Source organism: Hemiscyllium ocellatum, chromosome 24 (genome assembly GCF_020745735.1).
Source record: "Hemiscyllium ocellatum isolate sHemOce1 chromosome 24, sHemOce1.pat.X.cur, whole genome shotgun sequence".
Classification (NCBI taxonomy): Eukaryota; Metazoa; Chordata; class Chondrichthyes; order Orectolobiformes; family Hemiscylliidae; genus Hemiscyllium; species Hemiscyllium ocellatum.
In genome coordinates this window covers 19602690-19623159 of record NC_083424.1, presented here as the reverse complement: position 1 = coordinate 19623159, position 20470 = coordinate 19602690, and the positions used below count along the sequence as shown (strand labels likewise).

Genomic DNA, 20470 nt, shown 5'->3' with positions numbered 1-20470 from the left:
TTTAAAAAAAAAGTATTGCTAATATAATCTTTTTTTAAAATATACCATTGATATTATAATCAGAATCCTGAATTTCACAGCTCAGTGAAGTTAGTTCAGGGAGATTTTGAATGGAGATCAGGAGAAAATGAGTGTCCCATCTGTAGCTAATCTAGAACTGCATACAGCAAACCTATGTCTTGTCATCCAACATGGTATAAGGTGTAACTTTGGACCCTTGTCTAATTCCATTCCAATTGAAAGCCATGTACATGAAGATATAAATTCTTCACTGTTTTCCTTGCATAATACACAAAAGGTCTTCAAAGTACAGAATCAATTTAAAAAGCAAGGAATACATGCTGAACTAGAGACGACACAAGTTGTTTGCATTAATAATGCATTTTCACCACAAAGTGAGATTTTCCATTCTTGATCTTACTTAGAAAAGACTCAGCATTTAGCATACATAGGTACATCATCCAAGAATACTAAAGCATTCCGTGTCAAAATATGCCACTGCCCCTGCATCCGAAATGATAGACAATGGGCTTTTAATATTGATCCATTCACAATTATTCAAACCCATTGCAGCAGATTGGTACAAACAATGACTTAGAGCCAGCAACTACCGAAACAAATACAAATACACACGTAGTAACACCTGTTCATAAGAAAACCAAACTTGGCTGCATGCTTTGCAGAACAAGACTGAGTCAAGAATGAAATGGTCAACATTGCAGTATTTTGAGGCATGCAAGGTAGCCCAAGATTATGGGTAAAAGTCTCTTTGCTTACATTCATACAACTGTAACCTCAATATAATGTGAACAAACACTGCAATAACAGTGTAAATGAGGCCTAAATATGTCATCATGAGAAAACACCTTTCTGAACCAGTTTGGATCCTTGACACAATGGACAATTACTACGATTGGTGCCAATACAAATCCAAAACTGAAATGGCACCACCTGCATTTCCCCTTCAAATAAGAGCAGGCACCAAAAAAAATATTATGTTAAAGTTTGAGAAGTTGTCTTTGTTATTTCAGATATAGAGGGTTCTGTTAGCTTATCCAAAGAGGATACAGTTCATGGTCTATCACCGTACTGATGGGAGCAAACCCTCACATACATAAAACACAGCTCTGGGGTCGGGTGGGGAAAGATTTAGCTAAAATGCGAAAAGTGCATTGGTGTCGATCAGTTGATGCCCTGGAACAGTCTGGTACTGTTACTTTCCCTGTCATTAGTATTCAGCCAAGTGATTTTCTGTTAAGATGGAGGAGGGGCAGTTGTAAAGTGAGCTGACATTGAAACACTGACTGCCTTGTTTCAGTTTAGATGATGACCACTCATTATATGTTTTCAATAGGTAATTTATAGTGCAACACATCATAGTTGGACACATGATCTGAGATCAAGGTAACAGAATAAAACGGGCATTCCTCTATTACAACATGACCCAATTTTAGACAGCTCAGATAGGGAGCAGTCTGCTGGGTTTTCGTCACTGTACAGCTTGCTCTCTTATTTTCCAAGCCTGGGCTTCTCAAGACTGAATTCTATGGATAAACACTCCAGGGCAGTGGCACAAGAACAATCAAAGAGTAAACTGAATAACCACAGCAAAATTTGAAAGATGATGGATCTGAATATCAGAAAGAATTTCCTGCCTGAATCTGCTGAATTGGATGATGATCACCAGGGCTTCTGTGTTCACAGAACTACATTAAACCCCAGTCCAGCAACACACCACCAACTTTAAAATTATCATCCATGTGTTCAAACTCTGAGCACTGTAATGTATTTCAGTCCTGCAACCCTCTGAGATCTCTGTGCTCCTTCAATTTTGGCTGCTTACACATTCCTCACTTTCATCACTCTACATGTAGTAGCCGTGCCTTTATCCACAGGTCCAAAGTCCTGGAATTCCCTCCTGAAACCTCTCTCTTTCTCTATCTGTCTCACCTCCTTCAAAGCATGACTCAAAACTGATGTATTTTGGTTGAGTGTTTGGTCTTCCTTTCCTGAAAGTTTTTCTGGCTAAAGGTCATATTTTGTCTGATGACGCTTCTGTGAAATGTCTTGACAAGTTTTTCTTAAAACCATATTAAGAGGTGCTATATAAATACAATTTATTGTTCAATTCTAATAGCTTTGGTCTAGTAAAAGAAGAAACAAATCAGAGAGGATTCCAGATGTTAGTGATTAAAGGCAGTCAGCATTGCTTTGTGAGGGGCAGGTCATGCCTCACAAATCTTATTGAGTTCTTTGAGGAGGTGTCAAGACAGGTTGACGACAGTCGTGCAGTGGATGTGGTGTATATGGACTTCTGCAAGGCATTTGATAGGGTTCCCCATGGAAGGCTCATTCATAAAGTCAGGAAGTATGGGATACAGGGAGATTTGACTATCTGGATTCAGAATTGGCTGGCTGACAGAAGGCAGAGTGTGGTTGTCGGTGGAAAGTATTCTGCCTGGAGGATAGTGTTGAGTGGCCGCAGGGCTGTGTTCTTGGGCCTCTGCTCTTTGTAGTTTTTATGAATGACTTGGAGGAGGAGATTGTGGGGTGGGTTAGTAAATTTACAGATGACACAGAGGTTGGAGGTATCGTCAATAGTATAGAGGGCTATTTAGGCTGCAGCGCGACATAGACAGAATGCAGAGCTGGGCTGAGAAATGACAGATGGAGTTCAACCTGGATAAATGTAAAGTGATACATTTTGGAAGGTCGAACTCGAATGCTGAATATAGGATTAAAGACCGGATTCCTGACAGTGTGGAGGAACAGAGGGATCTGGGTGTGCAAGTATATAGATCCCTCAAAGTTGCCACCCAAGTGGATAGGGTTGTTAAGAAAGCATATGGTGTTTTGACCTTCGTTAACAGGGGATAGAGTTTCAGAGCAGTGAGGTTTTGCTGCAGCTCTACAAGTCCCTGGTGAGGCCACACTTGGAATATTGTGTCCAGTTCTGGTTGCCCTACTATAGGAAAAATACTGAGGCTTTGGAGAGGGTGCAAAGAAGGTTTACCAGGATGCTGCCTGGACTAGAGGGCTTGCCTTATGAAGAGAGGTTGAATAGGCTTGGAGTTTTCTCTCTGGAGAAGGAGGAAGCGAGGAGACCTGATAGAGGTGTACAAAATAATGAGAGGAATAAAGTCAATAGCCAGAGACTTTTCCCCAGGGCAGGATTGACTGGTACAAGGAGTCATAGTTTGATGATATTAGGAGGAAGGTATAAAGGAGACGTCAGAGGTAGGTATTTTATACAGAGAGTTGTGAATGCATGGAATGCGTTACCAGCGGCGATGGTGGAAGCAGAGTCATTGGGGACATTTAAGCGACTGCTGGACATGCACAAGGATTCACTGGGTTGAGGGGTATGTAGGTTGTTACTATATTTTACATTAGGATTAAATCTCTGCACAACATCGTAAGCCAAAAGGGCCTGTTCTGTGCTGTATTTTCTACGTTCTAACCGCTATTATGACAGCAGTGTTTGGATGACTGTTGAGTGAAGACAAGACTTCAGTAGCCTGCAATACCCTTTGAAGTGGTTATTCACATTTATACAGATAGAAGCAACAGGTGATGAAGTACCAGACAGCAGCCGAGATCCCAAATAAGTGTGTGCTTTCATTTGAGAAGATCTTGTCAATCCAGCAGTAAAAAAGGATGTAACATTGATAGGGAAGTAGGATTTAAAAAGATGTAAAGTAAGCGGTTGATACTCCTTATTTTAGAAAAGTTCCAAAGTTCTGTTCCGATGAAGTGCTTCTTAGATTACGAAGGAAAGCAAAGTTGAAATTAAAGATGGTCTGATCACAATTGTCCAAGCCTTCTTACATTTGGGGGTGTGCCAGAAGGATGACGCATTGAAAATGAGAGGTACAACTTTAAAAAGAGGAATAACTCCAAGTTAGTCATCACCTTATACTAACAAAGAGTCAGTACAAGCATGAGGAACTGAATTGTCTTCTCAGTGCTGAATCAACCTGTAATTCCACCACTGCTGCAGTTTTAAACGCCGGTGGGCACACTAGCACACACAAAAAAAAACAAAATTCTGTATTGGTAATCTTGTTTAGAAGTAGGAGAAGATCAGTTTTTACTGGTGCTGTTCCCACAACAAATTCTGATGCTAACAACACAGGCTTATAGTGGATTAGCAGTGACAAGACAGGCTACTGGATATTCGTCATTCTGCGCAACTGGGGCTGGCCACTGACAAGTAAAGAATCTGTAAGAGAAGCAGAATTCCTAATGAGTAATGTAGCAGCTTCAACAACACTTCTCAGATGGAGTCAGAGAGATTGAATTTAGAAAATGGGTCATTAGAGAGAGAGGCTGCTGACTGCCAGAGAATTGTGTCTGCCAAAACAGTGTCACATGTGCATTTGCTCACCAATTAAAATGGGAAATTTAAGTTATCATAATGAAATGAACAACAAAATACATCTCAATTGCTTTAGAGTTTCTTTATGTGAATTTAGACTGGTCCAACTTCACCATTTTAGATCGTTCACACGGCTTTGTTTCCAACTAAATAATATCTTGGACCGTCTTAATAATTTTGTCTCTTTCAAGGGTAGTATATAGTGTGAGCTTGCAGCCCTCAGAAGTAGATCAAGGTGCCCCAAACCCATTTCACCTCAGACCAGTCTGGAATAGATTCAAACCTGGGTCCAAATATAAAAGTACCAAGGGCTGACCTTTATAGTTAACTATTACTGAGTTACAGAACTTGAGCACAAGCATGAGGAAGTTGAAAAAAAAATCAGGAACCTGTCAGGTATTTTGAATAAGCTTATTACATCAAAGCAGTTGGTATGTCTGAAACAAGACATCACATTGTCTATATTCAAGTGTTGTTGGGGTTTTCAACCAGTGATTGGCACAGTGCCAGCAACTGGTGGAAAGCTAACTGGAATGCACTGCTGTGTCGATCCAATCACCAATCATGACTACGTTGCCCCAAATCTACAATAAAACTCAGTATCATATTAACTGAAGGTTGCAGATTGATTGGAATAAAGCCAGGAGGAAAAGACAATAACAATCTTTTGTTGACATATCAATCTAGGCAGTGCATTTGGCTTAGGTACCCCCTGACTAAGGAGTTGTTTGATAACTGGATTGGATTTGCTAAAATTTCCCAAACAATATTTAATATCTTTGCTCAATTATGAATAAAGTACTGGAGAAATACCAAGAACCACAAAACTGACTCCCATACCAAAGATTTCAGAACTTATGAGGGCTGAAGGAAACCTGAAAGCTAAAACAAACATTAAATGCACTTAATCTCCAAGAGGAGATATTTAAATTGCTAAGGGTCCAACGCAGATCCTGAACACCAGATCAAGTGAGAACCACTCAGCTAACTGATCTTTATGATAAGTTGCACTTCAGGAATGTAGGAAGTCTGGATCTTTTCCTCTCCTTCTTGCTGATTGAGATTTTGAGGTAAAACTCAACAAGAAAGCTGCAAGCTTTAATCATATTTATGCCCAGGAAGTACGAGCAACTTCTTTGTCTTGGTGAGATCACAGTTGAAGTCAATCTCTGCCCTGCAAGGCATTCTCACAAAGGTACAGCTCCAGCAGAACAACAGGAATTCAGATATATTATCCCCGCTGAAGTCAGTTTATGGAGCCCACTTGTAGCCTTTGACTGAACCGCACCAACAAAGCATGAACCAGAGACTGAATGTAACATCTTTGTGGCTGAATCACTCACTAGATAAACCTATTTAGCTAATATGAGAATCTAATCATCTAATTTATCTTTGAAGTTTTCTAATTTTACCAAGTTTTGTCTCCTGCACTTGGGGGGTAAAAAAAATGCTGTCTGTCTACAAGTGACAGCAGACTTTGCAAAGCAAAAATACAGTTTCAAGCACGCAAGACTATGGAATATTGGCCCTTATCTCAAAAGGGATCGAATACAAAAGGACAGGAGTCCAGACTAGAGGGCATAGGTTTAGGGTGAAAGGGGAAAGATATAAAAGAGACCTAAGGGGCAACTTTTACAAGCAGAGAGTGGTACATGTATGGAATGAGCTGCCAGAGGAAGTGGTGGAGGCTGGTACAATTGCAACATTGGATGGGTATATGAATAGGAAGGGTTTGGAGGGATATGGGCTGGGTGCTGGCATGTGGGACTAGATTGGGTTGGGATAACTGGTCAGCATGGATGGGTTGGACTGAAAGGTTTGTTTCCATATTGTACATCTCTATGACTATGACTCTATGACGGAAATTATGAAGGGATCTCTGATGCTATCTAGCTTTGGATAGATCCCATCTGAAATACTGCATCTATTTTTGGGCAATGCACCTTGGAAAATAACTGGAGACGGTGCAGTGTAAATACAATGAAAGATATTTGGGCAATGGCTGAAATTATGAGGATGACTTGCATACACGTCCCTTGCATATTGAAGATTAAGGGGTGATCCAGTTGAAGACAATTTAAGGATTTGATAAGATAGAGCACAGAAACTATTTCCACTGGTGAAGGACAGTCTAAAGGACAAGGGACATCATGTCAAATTTAGAGACAGTGTTCAGAGGTGCAGTTAGGAAAGCAGTTTTCCACACAAAGGGAATGGGAATTCTTGAACCCCAATCAAACCCTACTCCAATGAAACACACAGACATATGCACCAACTCGCCAAAATGTTGTTAAGACTAGATCAATTGACAGTTTAAAAACTGAGTGATAAAAACGTATTAGGCAAGGGTATTGCTAAGTATATAAGTTAGTTCATTTTCAGACTTTGTTCTCAAGTGGTTCTGCATATGATTCCTCAATTGTTTTCTAAATAGTTACATTGTGTAACTTCTCCTTACAATGAGTACCTGGAATTTGTTACTGAATATTCCTTGACCATTATCAAGAAACTTGGAGGTAGAGACAACTAATAGCTGGAGCAGATCTTTGGCAGTAGTTTGGACAGCTGAGTTTAATAATAGATGCCAGCAGATCCAAGGCCTCTCCACATGCTCACATTCTTCCAGAGAGGATTTTTGGGCATGTGCAAGAAACAAATACAATTTTATTCATAGTGAAATAAAGACCACAAAATTGCAAAGATATGTAGGGTAAGGGCTAAGATGTTCTAAACTATCCGATTACAGATAAGAACACAAAGTAAACACATTTCAAAATTGTTCTTTCAGAAGGCTTTGTATTAATTTTGAGAGAGACATGGTGGCCTGGAGTTTCTGTTCTGTTACATTTGGTACTTCAATGCAATTTTCCCAATAAAAATACTTTCAAAATTCCATCCCCTTGGCTAAACTTTTGATCACCTCAGTTTACTCTTTACACCATAGCTCAGCACTTCTTCATTCCTATTTACCTTTCTCTCCTTCCATTTCCCCAACCATTGTAACGTTGTTATAGAAGTTCAAATTGTACATATTATCACAATGCAATCTCGCACAAGTTTCAAATCAGTTTTTACATCCTCTTTCACCATTCCCAACAAAGAGCCATTTCCTCTGGCCCATGCCATACAGTTTCACTACACTATGCCTCATATAATCTAGACGTTGTTTCCCATTTCAAGGATAGATATCTAATATGCTGTGATTTATAAATGATAAACGTAAACTGTCTCGCTGTTCCTGCTGAGGTCATGGTTGTTTCCGAGTCTGGGGTGGGGTGACAGGTAGTAGTTCAGGGTTAGAGCATCTACCTATAATGTGGGAGAGGAGATGCCCATATGAATAAGGTGGTTAAGCAGGAAAGTAACATCTGTGCATTCTTGCAAACATGGTGTTGCACTGAAACACAAATTCAAGGCCAAAATGATTTTTATCCACCCATGCATCTGTCACCTCCTCCAATCCTACATCAGTGTGTGCCTGCTGTTTTTCTGGTATGGTCCCCTTTAGTGGCCTTTTTCTTTCGCTCCATTTCAGTAGAATGATCTGCTTATGTGCTGGTCTTAGAAAAAAAAAAGAAATCCTCCTTTACAACCTTATTCTCACTTTCAAAAGCCACCACAATGTCTAATTGTACAAAACAGGCCTACAGTTAGTTCTGCTATAATGTGGTAGTTCCATTCTCATGCAATCCTGTGTTAAAAGAATAGCACCACCATTTAAACTAATGGGGCCGGAATCGCATTATAATCAATACATGCTTTAAAATGTCACTCTTTCGAAACAGTGTCCCCAATTCGCCAATCATGTTATAGTGAATTTGTGTTCGTGAAACGTGCATCAGAGCAGAACAATCGGCATAGTCAGATCCCTGACTCATTAACAGTTGAGCAGTTTACTATTGTTGAAGGTGCAATATTGTTGCCATTTATTTTACCGATCACAAGCATGTGCATGTCCCTGCACATCTCTCTACCAATTCAAAGAGGGGTTGGCTTCAACTTTTACAAAGTATCACAAGCCTTCAAGTGCGTAACGGTGTATGATTACAATGTCCTATCAACCCTCTCCAATCTATATCCTTCTCATTTCTCTGCTCTCCCCAGTAAACATATCATTAATCATAGAATGTTCCACAGTGCAGAAAGAGTCCATTCAGCCCAACAAGTCTGCACTGACCCTCTCAGACCCAGACCCTACCCTATTGCCATACCCACATATTTAGCATAGCTAATCCACACAGACTACACATCGCAGAACATGACGGAAAATTTAGCATGGCCAACCTACCGGACTTGACAACCTACCAAAGGGCAGGATGTGCAAACCCCACGCAGTGAAGGCTTGAATCAAACCCAGATTCCTGGTACTGTGAAGCAACACTGCTAAGCACTCAGCATGACTTCATCAAGATGGCAGCACAGTAGGATGCTCTAGCTGGGGCTCCTCTTTTATCTCCTTTCTTTTCAACTTTCTAATTGATGGAGGCAAGTCCTGGAGGCAAGGCCAGGTGCAGGGAGGCAGGGCCTGGACTGGAGGGGAGGGGCGGCCTGAAGTTTTGAAGCCCAGCATGGTCTGGAAACTTGGTTTGGCCCGGTCTGGAGGCTAGGTGCTGGCATGGACTTGGGTGAAAAGGACTGTTGAGTACTTTTTCCCCCCTTTTATTCTTATGCTGAACTTTTATTCATTATTCTTTGAATTTTGTACCAAATATTTAAGTATCTGTACCTAGGTGTCTTGTACCTCAGGCAGTGCCATAAGCAACGATTCATTCGAGTGCAATAAAGCTAATTCTAATGCACTTTACTACCATGCAAGACATAAACTGTGCAATTCACAAAAGAACCAAAGTCCAGAAGTTTGTTCACACAGAGAAGCACAGTATGAGCAGCATTATCTTTACCTAAAGAGAAACTGCCCCACAGCCCTTTCTCTATTTATTGTCAGTAAATCTGTATGTGACAATTCAAATTACAAAGACAAGGTGCATACAATAGAAAGAAAACAAAACAGAGATGCTGTGTCTTTAGATTCATTTCATATGCTCTATGTAATAGCATTTCACACCTCACACTGCCATTTCCCATTCCTAGCATCAATTTTATGCTTTCATCAGCACGGTTCAGTAACTTGTTGATACATGATAAATGGGAAAGAAAAAGTTACCAGAGTCGTGCACTTTTGACTCCCTTCTTCTCCCACCTGCCCACGATTCTACATCCTTCCTTCAAGGTTTCAGTCAGAAACTGTACTGGGCAAACCATGGATATTACTCTGTGCTGAACTAGCAAGTCAAATGACAAGCAACAGTGGCAAGGAGCTGAGTAAAAACATACCAGCTTCAACTCACAGGTCATGCTCAGAACAAAAGAGTATCTCCAATTCCAAATTGAATTCTTGCAGAACATTATCAAAAAGCTGATCAAACAGAAGTGCGAACCTAGTACTCATACCTGGTGCTCATCTGTAACTTGCTTGCAAAAGAAAACTAAGTTAGAGTTCTGTAAACTGTCAGAAGGAACATTTCCAAATCAGCAAACCTACCACAGTAACATTTCAAGAACAGTACACCATCATTGGTTACAATTTCTCGACTGACTACAATTTCATGTAAACTTGAATAATTAATATGCAAATGGAAAACAGGAATTCATTTTTATTGAGAAAAAAAATCATTCTGTAACTGAAATAAGGAACTTCAAATTTGCATTATTTATTTACGTGTGGGCAGAAGTCAATTTCATGCTCCAAAATGAACCCCATCAGCGGTTCAGAAATTTGAGCAAAGTGGTTCAGGGAGCTGTCTATATTCTTCTGACTCACTGTTAAGCCACTCAGGAAGTTACTGAGATAGGGAACACTTCTGCGGCTGCGTGTTAATGATGAGCTTGCACGCATCAGAAGTATATTTAGAATTTAGCAGCTAGTTTCATGGCAAGTTATGGAAGTCAACAGTGAAGGGCCTGGTTCTGTCAGAATTACTAATCCAATCACCACTGATAAGATTTTTAAGGTGGCAGTTGAAATGTAAAGGGGGGATATAAATTTTATTCCACAGAGACAGAGCAATTCAGCAGTTAAACAAATTGTGTTTCAGACCATATAAATAATACAACTAGAATACTCATTATGAGCAACTGAATATGCAAGTTCTCTCACCTGAGAATAAGGTCTATAAAGTTCAAAGAGCCAGGACTAAAAATGAGAAGGACAAACCATCTAAACCTTCTAAAATAAGCTCCAAAGTTACAGTTCCAAAGTCAACTTTATTCCTCACTGACAGCCTCAGCACATATACAAAGTATAGGTTTAATGTATATAAAGTAAAACTGCATATCTACAAAATGAGATGCAGTGATTAATTTCCCTTTATGGAACTTTATACTTTTAGTCAGCTGAGATGTATATCAATTTCATCGACCAGCATATGACTGTAAGAATCAAAATTGACAAAATAAAACCAAATGTTCAATAATTTGGTGAAATAAAAATTCCTCTCCCACCTCTTGCTTGCTGGTTAATCGCAGATAAATTGCAAATAGACTGTAAGATGTTATATGGAAAGAAATCTAGAATGTGAGCTGTCATCTTCCAAAATGTATCAAATTTTTTATCAAACATGCCAGTCAAAGTATAAACCACACTCTATTCAATGGGTCTTCACTGCAAGAACCAAGCATCAAACATCAGGTTTTCAATCCAAGGGGATCCCAATACCGTATCTGTACAGTACAGCAACTTTACACCCTGGCACACAGACATCATGTTATTAGGATCCAATTTCCTTCAATCACAATAATTACATTGGACTTGATGAGATAGGAAAAGGGATCAATTTATTTGCAAGGGGATTATCTGGCCCTGATTCAGCAGCATGACTCCTTTGAAGTTATCTGAAAATAAACCACAAGATTCTTCAGGATAATCCTACACTTTGTGCAGATCTCTTTTTTTTTACATTTTGTATGCTATTTTATTATTTATTATTAAAACATCTTCTTGGTATTGAAGTGAAATGTTGATCTTAATTCATCACTCAACCAGTTGGTTACCAGTACTTGCAGGCATCAGAGCACATCTACTTCACATTAAACACATCCAAATCCATCACTCCAAATAGGAGGTGATTCAGTAAAGTATGAACTCTCTTAACTTGCTCCATGATAACATCCACAGGATGACATCAGCTTGAACTACATCATCACATCAAGTCAACAATGCATTTCTGACATTTTGATGAGTAGATGGGTTATTTATTCAAAACTCCATCTTAAAAACTCAAATTACCAAATTATGGACTTGCATTTTAACCCAGTTCAACATTAGTTTGATATTATCATCACATTCACCTGTGACCATAACGCAGCACTATTATAAATTTAGCAATGAAATCTAGTTGAAAGCTGTTTGACACCTATTAAAAGAGACTTTAAGGTTGTCCACAACAATCTGGCTAATCTTTCCCTTTATTCATATACCATTCATGCAAACATATAGAGCAGGATATAGCACTCCAACGAGCACGACAGTCCCTTTAACAAGGTGTCTACATTGCTCTAAGTAGTGGAAAGCGACAAACAATCCAGCTCACCAACTATAATGAGCCAGAAAACAAGCTTCAGAAAAAGGGAAGAAATGACACACAAATAGTTAATATGAACATATGGATTTTGAAACCACCTCCTGCTTCTCACACATTAAGCACTAAGATGACAGCTGAAGCTGACTAAAACATTTTCCCTGCTTTAGACTTCAGCTTTGAATATGGTAAGCATAATCCTCTGCTTTGAGGAACACCAGTCGGTAGTACACAGACAGCACACACTCACAGAAATTTTCTTGACTACCACCATTCACTTACCCAGATACTCTGGATTGTCCTGCACAGCCCTGGGCAGTAATAGTACTCCATCTCCAGTGATGTGAATAACTCTGTGTGTTTAAAAAAATACAATTCAAATGAGCTCACGCTGCCATCACCCCGTTCACAGTCTGTTTGCGACTTCCTTGTTTAAGTGAGCACGGGGGCAGGCTGAGCAAAGTTTCCCATACATCATTTATTGAACCCAACAGCAAGACAAACACACACATCACACGAGTAGTAGCTTACTTGCAGTGGCTGTTTAGTCCCACTCCTACCACCTCCCTTCCTTCAGCAGTGTCGGAACTATACTACAGCTGAATGGGAGATCACGTGATGTATCTGTCAGGAAATGACTGCTACTGTCATTTGACCATGTCTTCAAAGTATAACAATATTTCTAATTAGTTTTTCCTGAAATGTACATAGTTCTTTCGGATGTGTCCAATAAGACTCAAATGAGTCTACAAAAGCACTGGGACACAAGGAATCGATCCTGGAGGTTAGCAGGTGTGAAATGGGACATTCCTCTATCCTCATCAGCAGAGTGACACGTACTATGTATAGCATTTTTAATATAAAATAGAAGCAGGATGTATTTGTGAACACTGATAGGAGTGAGAGAGAACAAGAATTGAGCATTCTGCTGCTTACAGTCCAGTTGCTATGCAGAATATTTATACTGTTCGATCTGGCAAATTGCAACATTAAACCTTGAAATATAATTGTTGCAAATTCAATCAAAGTCTTACTTAACCACTGGGTAATGTTGATCGGGTTAAGAAACAGATGGGCATAATAAATTAAATCTAATATAGATCAGAAATTGTTGAGGATCCAGCATTGCTCTCTGTAGCACCACGTTATTTAAATTAATTGCCAACCAGAAAATGCTCCATTTATTCCAACTCTGTCTGTGTTAGGTGCTAATCCTCTATCCAAGCTATGCCCATACATTACCCCAACACCATAAGCTCCCATTTTATATGATTATCTTTTAAGTGGGATCTTATCAAATGACTTTCAGAAATTGAGATATATTATGACTATTGGTTCAATTTTATCTAACCAGCTTGTTACATCCTCAGAGATGGCAGTACTACCATGACCTGAGACTTATATGGCATTCTTATAAAGTTTGGTTTGAGGCAGTGTGTTGGAGAAATACAAAGACAACTTCTATTGTCTATTCAATCCATAATGTGGCTGACACAGAGTGTCTAGCATAGAGAGTAGTTGAGGAACTATTCAGCATCAACACAGAGACAAACATGAAACATATAGATTTCAGCAAAGTCTTTGAAACCAATAGGAGACCAATAAAGAAGGTAAAAGCACATGGAATCCAGAGCAACTTGGCCAGTTAGATCAAAAATTGGAATAGTGCTAGGCAACAGAGGGTGGTGGTAGAAGGCTGTGTAACTGGAAGCTCGTGTACAGTGAAATACCACAGGAATCAGGGCTGAGTCCCTTATTGTTCATGGTACATATAAAAATTATAAACAAGAAAATGTGAGGGTGTTAAGTATGTTGGCAGAGATTGGCTGGGTGGTCAACAGTGAGGAAGATGTCTTAAGTTACAAGAGGGCACAGACAGATTGGTCAAATGGCCGATCAATGGCCCATGGAATTTTATACTGATAACTGTGAGGCGATGCATCTTGGAAGAAGTAATAAGATGAATGGCAGGACACTTGGAAGCTCAGAGTAACAGAGGGATCTTGGGGGTGTTTGTCCAAGATCCCTGAAGGAAGCAGGACAGGATAATGGGGTGGTTAAGAAGGCATTCGGGACCCTTGCCTTTGTCAGTTGTAGCATAAATTACAAGAGCAGGGATGTTATGTTGGAGCTGTACAGGATTTTGGTTAGGACACAGCTGGAGTACTGAGTACAGTTCTGGTTAGCACACTACAGGAGGATGTGACTGCATTGGAGGGAAAACGGTGGAGATTCACCAGGATGTTGCCTGGCATGGAGCATTTCAACAGTAAGTGAACCTGGATGAGCTCGGATTGTTTTCTTTGAAGCAGAGGAAGTTGAGGAAGTGTATAAGATTCAGGCGCATGGACAGGGTGAATAGAAAACAGCTGTCCCTTAGTCGAAGGGTCAACAACAAGGAGACATAACTTAAAGGTGAAAGGCAGGGGGTAGTGGTGGAGAATTGAAATGCACTGTCTGGGAGGGTAGTTAAGGTAAGAAACCTCAAGCTATAAAAAGTACTTTGACAAGCACTTGAAATGTCATAACATTCAAAGCTATGGGCCAAATGCTGGAAAGTGGGACTAGTGTAATTTTAGAGTAGTTTTTGTCAGTGCAGACCTGATGGGCTGCAAGGCCTCTTCTATATTGTATGATTCCACGAAGATAAGGAAAAATTAAGATAAAGGACTCCTCCTCAGAGTGCTGTGGAATGTTTGTTAAAATTCTACTAATTGGTCTGATTAATTTACTTTAACAGAGAGTGTAAAACAAAGGTGATAATTCACTTTTAAGGTTCGCTACCTTCGCAATGTTAGCATGCCACAGCCACTCCAATGAAATGATAGTCAACCTTGCTATGGGAGGAGCTGGTCATATTATTGCTAGTGGAGATCTATCTGAGCATCTGATCTCAGGCAAACTCTCAGTGGTGATAAGGCACACAATCCTCAAGTATTAAGGGAAGGAAATGTTTCAAAACAACAAACCGTTCAACTGTTTCAAAACTCCAGCCAACAGGCATCTTGAGAAGTAATTTTTTTCACGTATTGATATATTTCTTTCAATATTCACATCTAATCAGCTAGGAGAAAGGATACTAAAATTGAAAACTGGACATTTTATTTTGTTTCAAATATTAGCAATCTCCCATTGAGTTGCACATTTACAGGAAGACAACGTAATATTGGGTAATAACCAGGGCTGCATTGTTCCAATAACTAAATACAAGCACAATATTTTTGTACTAAAAGATTGACAATTGCATTGGACATTGGTGGACCTGGGTATACAGCCATGCATAGTAACTCTAGTTTGCAGATGAACATCGGGATCAGAGAGAGTGGGAAAGACAAATCTCTGGCAACTGTGATTAAATTAGTGTGAGAAGAAAGTGTTTCATGAGTTAAGCATGGCATGATCTTTCACATGCGTAATATTTCATATTGTTTTGTAGAAATTATAACCGACATATGTTAACTTGTATGAGGGATTTACTCATTTTAAAACTTACATTATTAAGTGCGAACAAAAGTTCTGTTAGCTTATTTCCCAGTTAGCTGGAGTGATAAACATACAGATAACTTTTGTAAAATCACTACAGGGACATGGGTGTAACTGGCTGGCCGGTAACACATTTCACTAGTTGCTCTTGATGCCCTTAATGCCAAATTGGTTTAGTTCTATCATTTTTCCATGTATTAATTAGGAAAGCATTTGATGTGTAGGTGAGACAAAACTGGTAAGTGGAATATCTTTAATCATGTATACTATTAAAAATGAAGGCTCTGGTCAATTAAGATGGGCTTGTATTTAATAAATAAGATGAAAGTCCATGAAGTATTGACAAAAAATTCCACAAGTAACCATACTGATCACAAACACAGATTTTTTAATAAGTGCATATTTTAATTGCACTTTTGAGGACAGGAATTGCTGCAAGTCCAAACTTACAGCAAGGTTACAGATCTCTTGGAAGAGTGTCTGTTGAAGAAAATTAACATTAGTGAGTGATCAAAGACCTGTGGTTTTAAAACTGATTTGTTATTTTTAGTAGGCGAAAATGAGGACGGATGAAGGTCTCTTGCCCAAAACATTGGTTCTCCTGTTTCTCAGATGCTGCCTGACCAGCTGTGCTTTTCTAGCACTACACTCTCGACTTGTTATTTTTAGTGCGGGACCATCCAGTCTATAAAGAAATAACAAGTTTTTTTGGGTAATAAGGTACAGGGTACTGGTAAACACTAAAAAATTATTTCAAAATAACTTCTGGAAGCTTATCATAAGGAATGCTACCAGCAGCACAAACGAAAAATAACCCAGTGTCTGAAGTAAGAACATTTTCAAAATTTACTTGATGTTGCTGTGGTTTTGGGTATGTTCGCCGAGCTGGGAAGTTGACATCCTCAGTGCTTTGGAGCCTTCTATGAAGCGCTGCTGCACTGTGCCTTCTGGAATTTATTTGGTTCTGTTCCTGCTGCCTCCGGTTACCGGTTCTGGGAGTTTGTTGCTGTGGCCGATATATTGGATCGAGCTCTATGTGTTTGTTGATGGAGTCTGGGGATGAGTGCCATGCTTCTAGAAATTCTCTGGCAGTTCTCTGTTTAGGTTGTCCTATGATCTTTGTGTTGTCCCAGTCAAATTTGTGATCCTTGCCAAATGTGTGTATGGTTACGAGGGACAGCTGGTCATGGCGTTTCGTGTCTAGTTGGTGGTCTTGAATACAGATTGCTAGTTTTCTGCCTGTTTGTCCTATATAGTGTTCCATACAGTCTTTGCATAAAATCTTGTAAATTACGCTTGTCTTACACATGATGGGTATCAGGTCTTTTGTCCTGGTAAGTTGTTGTCTGAGCATGCCTCTCGGGTTGTGGACTGTCATGGATCCCAGTGGTTGGAGAAGGCTGGTTGTTAGTTCCGAGATGTTTTTATATAAGGTAGAGTGGCTAATGTATTTCTACTTGATATTTTGTGACATTGGTGAAATCAGAGATTTACCAGTTTATAATAGCAGCAACAGCAGCTCTATTTATTCATTGTTCCACTGTTAAAATGTACTGGTATTTAAGCTAGCCTGTTAATTTACATGAGAGCTTTCATTGTTCTGAATAAATATAGCCTGAACTGCAGTGCTAGTTATAACAGAATATTGGCAAGCGACAATAGTTTTTGACAAGTATGATAATGAATCTGATATTAAATGGTATAAAAGTTCATTAGGAATTAAAACCAATTTCTATCTTGAAGTCATTCTAAGATCTAATAGTTGGAAATGGTTTTGGAGAGTGAGTGGTGGCATCAGTGGAATAGGGCTTCAGAGTTTCTGAGGTGGTTAATCTTGCAACATCTCAGAGATGTACCAAAACATCTCAGCAGTAAACAAGCAACAACATCATTCACCTTCGAGGAATTCTGATAAGTATAACAAATAGGCAAGCAGAATTTGGACATAATGATAGTCAATATGCAAGGTGAAAGTTGCATGGCAGGCAGTATGTGCTTTGTAAATATGCTTTGCGAATATACATTTCTAGAAATTTGAGGTGCTTCTGTCATATCTTAAAAGAACATGTGATATCATACTATATATAATGCAAATATGGAAGCCCTGGCTAGATCCAGGTTACGGGTTAAGAGCACCCAGCAATGGTTTTATATCTGCAATGCAAAAGCAACACTGGAAATAAGAAATAAAAATGAAAATGCTGGAAATATTCAGCAGTTAGGCAACATCCATGGAGAGGGACATGTTAACATTTCAGGTAGTTGTAAGATTATTGCAATTTGAAATACCAGGCTGCATTTGACCAGAAAGCAGACAAATGTCAGTGATGAAGAACTTGGAAGGTTTCTCTCCATAAGCCCCAGTGAGATTTCACCTCCTATTCCATGCAACTCATTAGCTATGAACCATGTCTTTATGTGCCCCACTCATCCAATCTTCCCTCTTGTCAGAGGCAAAAGAACTCGCCACTGCAGGATCTCACAGAGTCATAGAGATGTACAGCATGGAAACAGACCCTTCGGTCCTACTTGTTCATGCTCACCAGATATCACAACCTAATCTAGTCCCACTTGCCAGCACTCAGCCCATGTCCCTCCAAACCCTACTTAATCATATAGCCAACCAGATGCCTTTTAAATAAAGTTAAATAAAGGTAATTACGGGGGCATGAGAGAGGAACTGATGAAAATCAACTGGAAGCAGAGCCTAGTGGGGAAGATAGTAGAGCACGAGTTTCTGGGTGTAATTGAGGGCGCACTACAGAGGTTCATCCCAAAGAAAAGAAAGATTATCCCGGGGGAGGGGAAGTGATTAGACAGCCATGGCTGACAAAGGAAGTCAGGAAATGTATCAAAGAAAAAGAGAGAGCCTATAAAGTGGGAAATCAGAAGATTGGGAAGACTACAAAAACAAGTAGAGGATAACAAAGAGACAAATAAGGAAGGAGAGGATCAAATATGAAGGTAAGCTACCCAGCAACATTAGAAATGATAGTAAAAGTTTCTTTCAATACATAAGAAACAAACGACAGTAAGTAGAAATTGGCTGCTCCAAATTGATGCAGGAAGGTAAGTGCTGGACAATAAGGAAATATCGGAAGAATTTAATAAGTACTTTGCGTCAGTCTTCATAGTGGAAGACATGAGTGATATCCCAACAAGCTGAAAATGTGTTGCTGGAAAAGCGCAGCAGGTCAGGCAGTATCCAAGGAACAGGAAATTCGACGTTTCGGGTGGATGCTGCCTGACCTGCTGCGCTTTTCCAGCAACACATTTTCAGCTCTGATCTCCCGCATCTGCAGACCTCACTTTCTCCTCGAAGATACTATCCCAACAATTAAGGAGAGTCAGGGGGCAGAGTTGAGTATTACAAAAGAGTAGCCATTACAAAAGAGAAAGTGCCAGAAAAGCTAAAAGGTCTAAAAATTGATAAATCTCCTGGCCCCGATGGGCTACATTCTAGAGTTCTGAGGGAGGTGGCTGAGGAAATAGTGGAGGCGTTAGTTGTGATCTTTCAAAAGTCACTGAAATCAGGGAAAGTCACAGATGATTGGAAAATCGCTGTTCTAATCCCCTTGTTGAAGAACAGATCAAGACAAAAGTTGGAAAATTATAGGCCGATTAGCCTAACCTCAGTTGTAGGTAAAATTCTAGAATCCATCGTTAATAGAACATAGAAAAATACAGCGCAGTACAGGCCCTTCGGCCCTCGATGTTGCGCCGACTGAAGCCTACCTAACCTATACTAGTCCAATAACCTCCATATGCTTATCCAATGCCCGCTTAAATGACCATAAAGAGGGAGAGTCCACCACTGCTACTGGCAGGGCATTCCATGAACTCACAACCCGCTGAGTAAAGAATCTACCCCTAACATCTGTCCTATACCAACCTCCCTTTAATTTAAAGCTGTGTCCCCTAGTAACAGCTGACTCCATTAGCGGAAAAAGGTTCTCACTGTCAACCCTATCTAAACCCCTAATCATCTTGTACACCTCTATCAAATCTCCCCTAAACCTTCTTTTCTCCAATGAGAACAGCCCCAAGTGCCTCAGCCTTTCCTCATACGATCTTCCTACCATGCCAGGCAACATCCTGGTAAACCTCCTCTGCACCTGTTCCAATGCCTCCACATCCTTCCTATAGTATGGCGACCAAAACTGCACACAAAACTCCAGATGAGGCTGCACCAGAGTCTTATGCAACTGCAACATGACCTCAGGACTCCGGAACTCAATTCCTCTACCAATAAAGCCCAGTACGCCATATGCCTTCTTCACAGCACTATTTACCTGGGTGGCAACTTTCAGAGATCTGTGTACATGGACACCAAGATCCCTCTGCTCATCCACACTACCAAGTAGCCTACCATTAGCCCAGTAATCCATCTTCTTGTTACTCCTACCAAAGTGAATGAATTCACACTTAGCTACATTGAACTCCATTTGCCACCTTTCTGCCCAGCTCTGCAACTTATATATATCCCGCTGTAACCTGCCACATCCTTCTTCCAGGTCATTAAGAAAACTGACAAACAGCAATGGTCCCAAAACAGATCCTTGTGGAACACCGCTAGTAACTGCACTCCAAGATGAACCTATACCATCCACTACTACCCTCTGTCTCCTTCCAGCCAGCCAATTCCTAATCCAAACCTCTAATGCACCCTCAATGCCATACCTCCGTAATTTTTGCAGTAGCCTACCATGGGGTACCTTATCGAACGCCTTGCTAAAATCCATATACACCACATCTACTGCTTTACCCTCGTCCACTTCCTTGGTCACCTTCTCAAAGAACTCAATAAGGTTTGTGAGGCACGACCTGCCCTTCACAAAACCATGCTGACTATCCTTGATCACATTATTCCTATCCAGATGTTCATAAATCCTATCCCTTACAATTCTCTCTAAGACTTTGCCCACAACAGAAGTGAGACTCACCGGCCTATAGTTACTAGGGTTAACCCTACTCCCCTTCTTGAACAAGGGGACCACATTCACTATCCTCCAGTCTTCTGGCACTATTCCTG

General features: G+C 40.0%; 1 protein-coding gene across 4 annotated transcripts in view; it reads right to left on the bottom strand.

Annotated features, from left to right (window-relative positions):
- LOC132827087 (serine-rich adhesin for platelets-like) overlaps positions 1-20470 on the bottom strand; it is a 227522-nt gene that overhangs the window by 77931 nt on the left and 129121 nt on the right. The window contains exon 6 of one of the 4 annotated variants that reach the window (XM_060843553.1): positions 12238-12308. The exons of the other annotated variants lie outside the window; for them this stretch is intronic. Coding sequence (XP_060699536.1) covers positions 12238-12308 — 71 coding nt within the window. The remainder of the gene's footprint in view (positions 1-12237; positions 12309-20470) is intronic. 4 annotated transcript variants of the gene reach the window in all.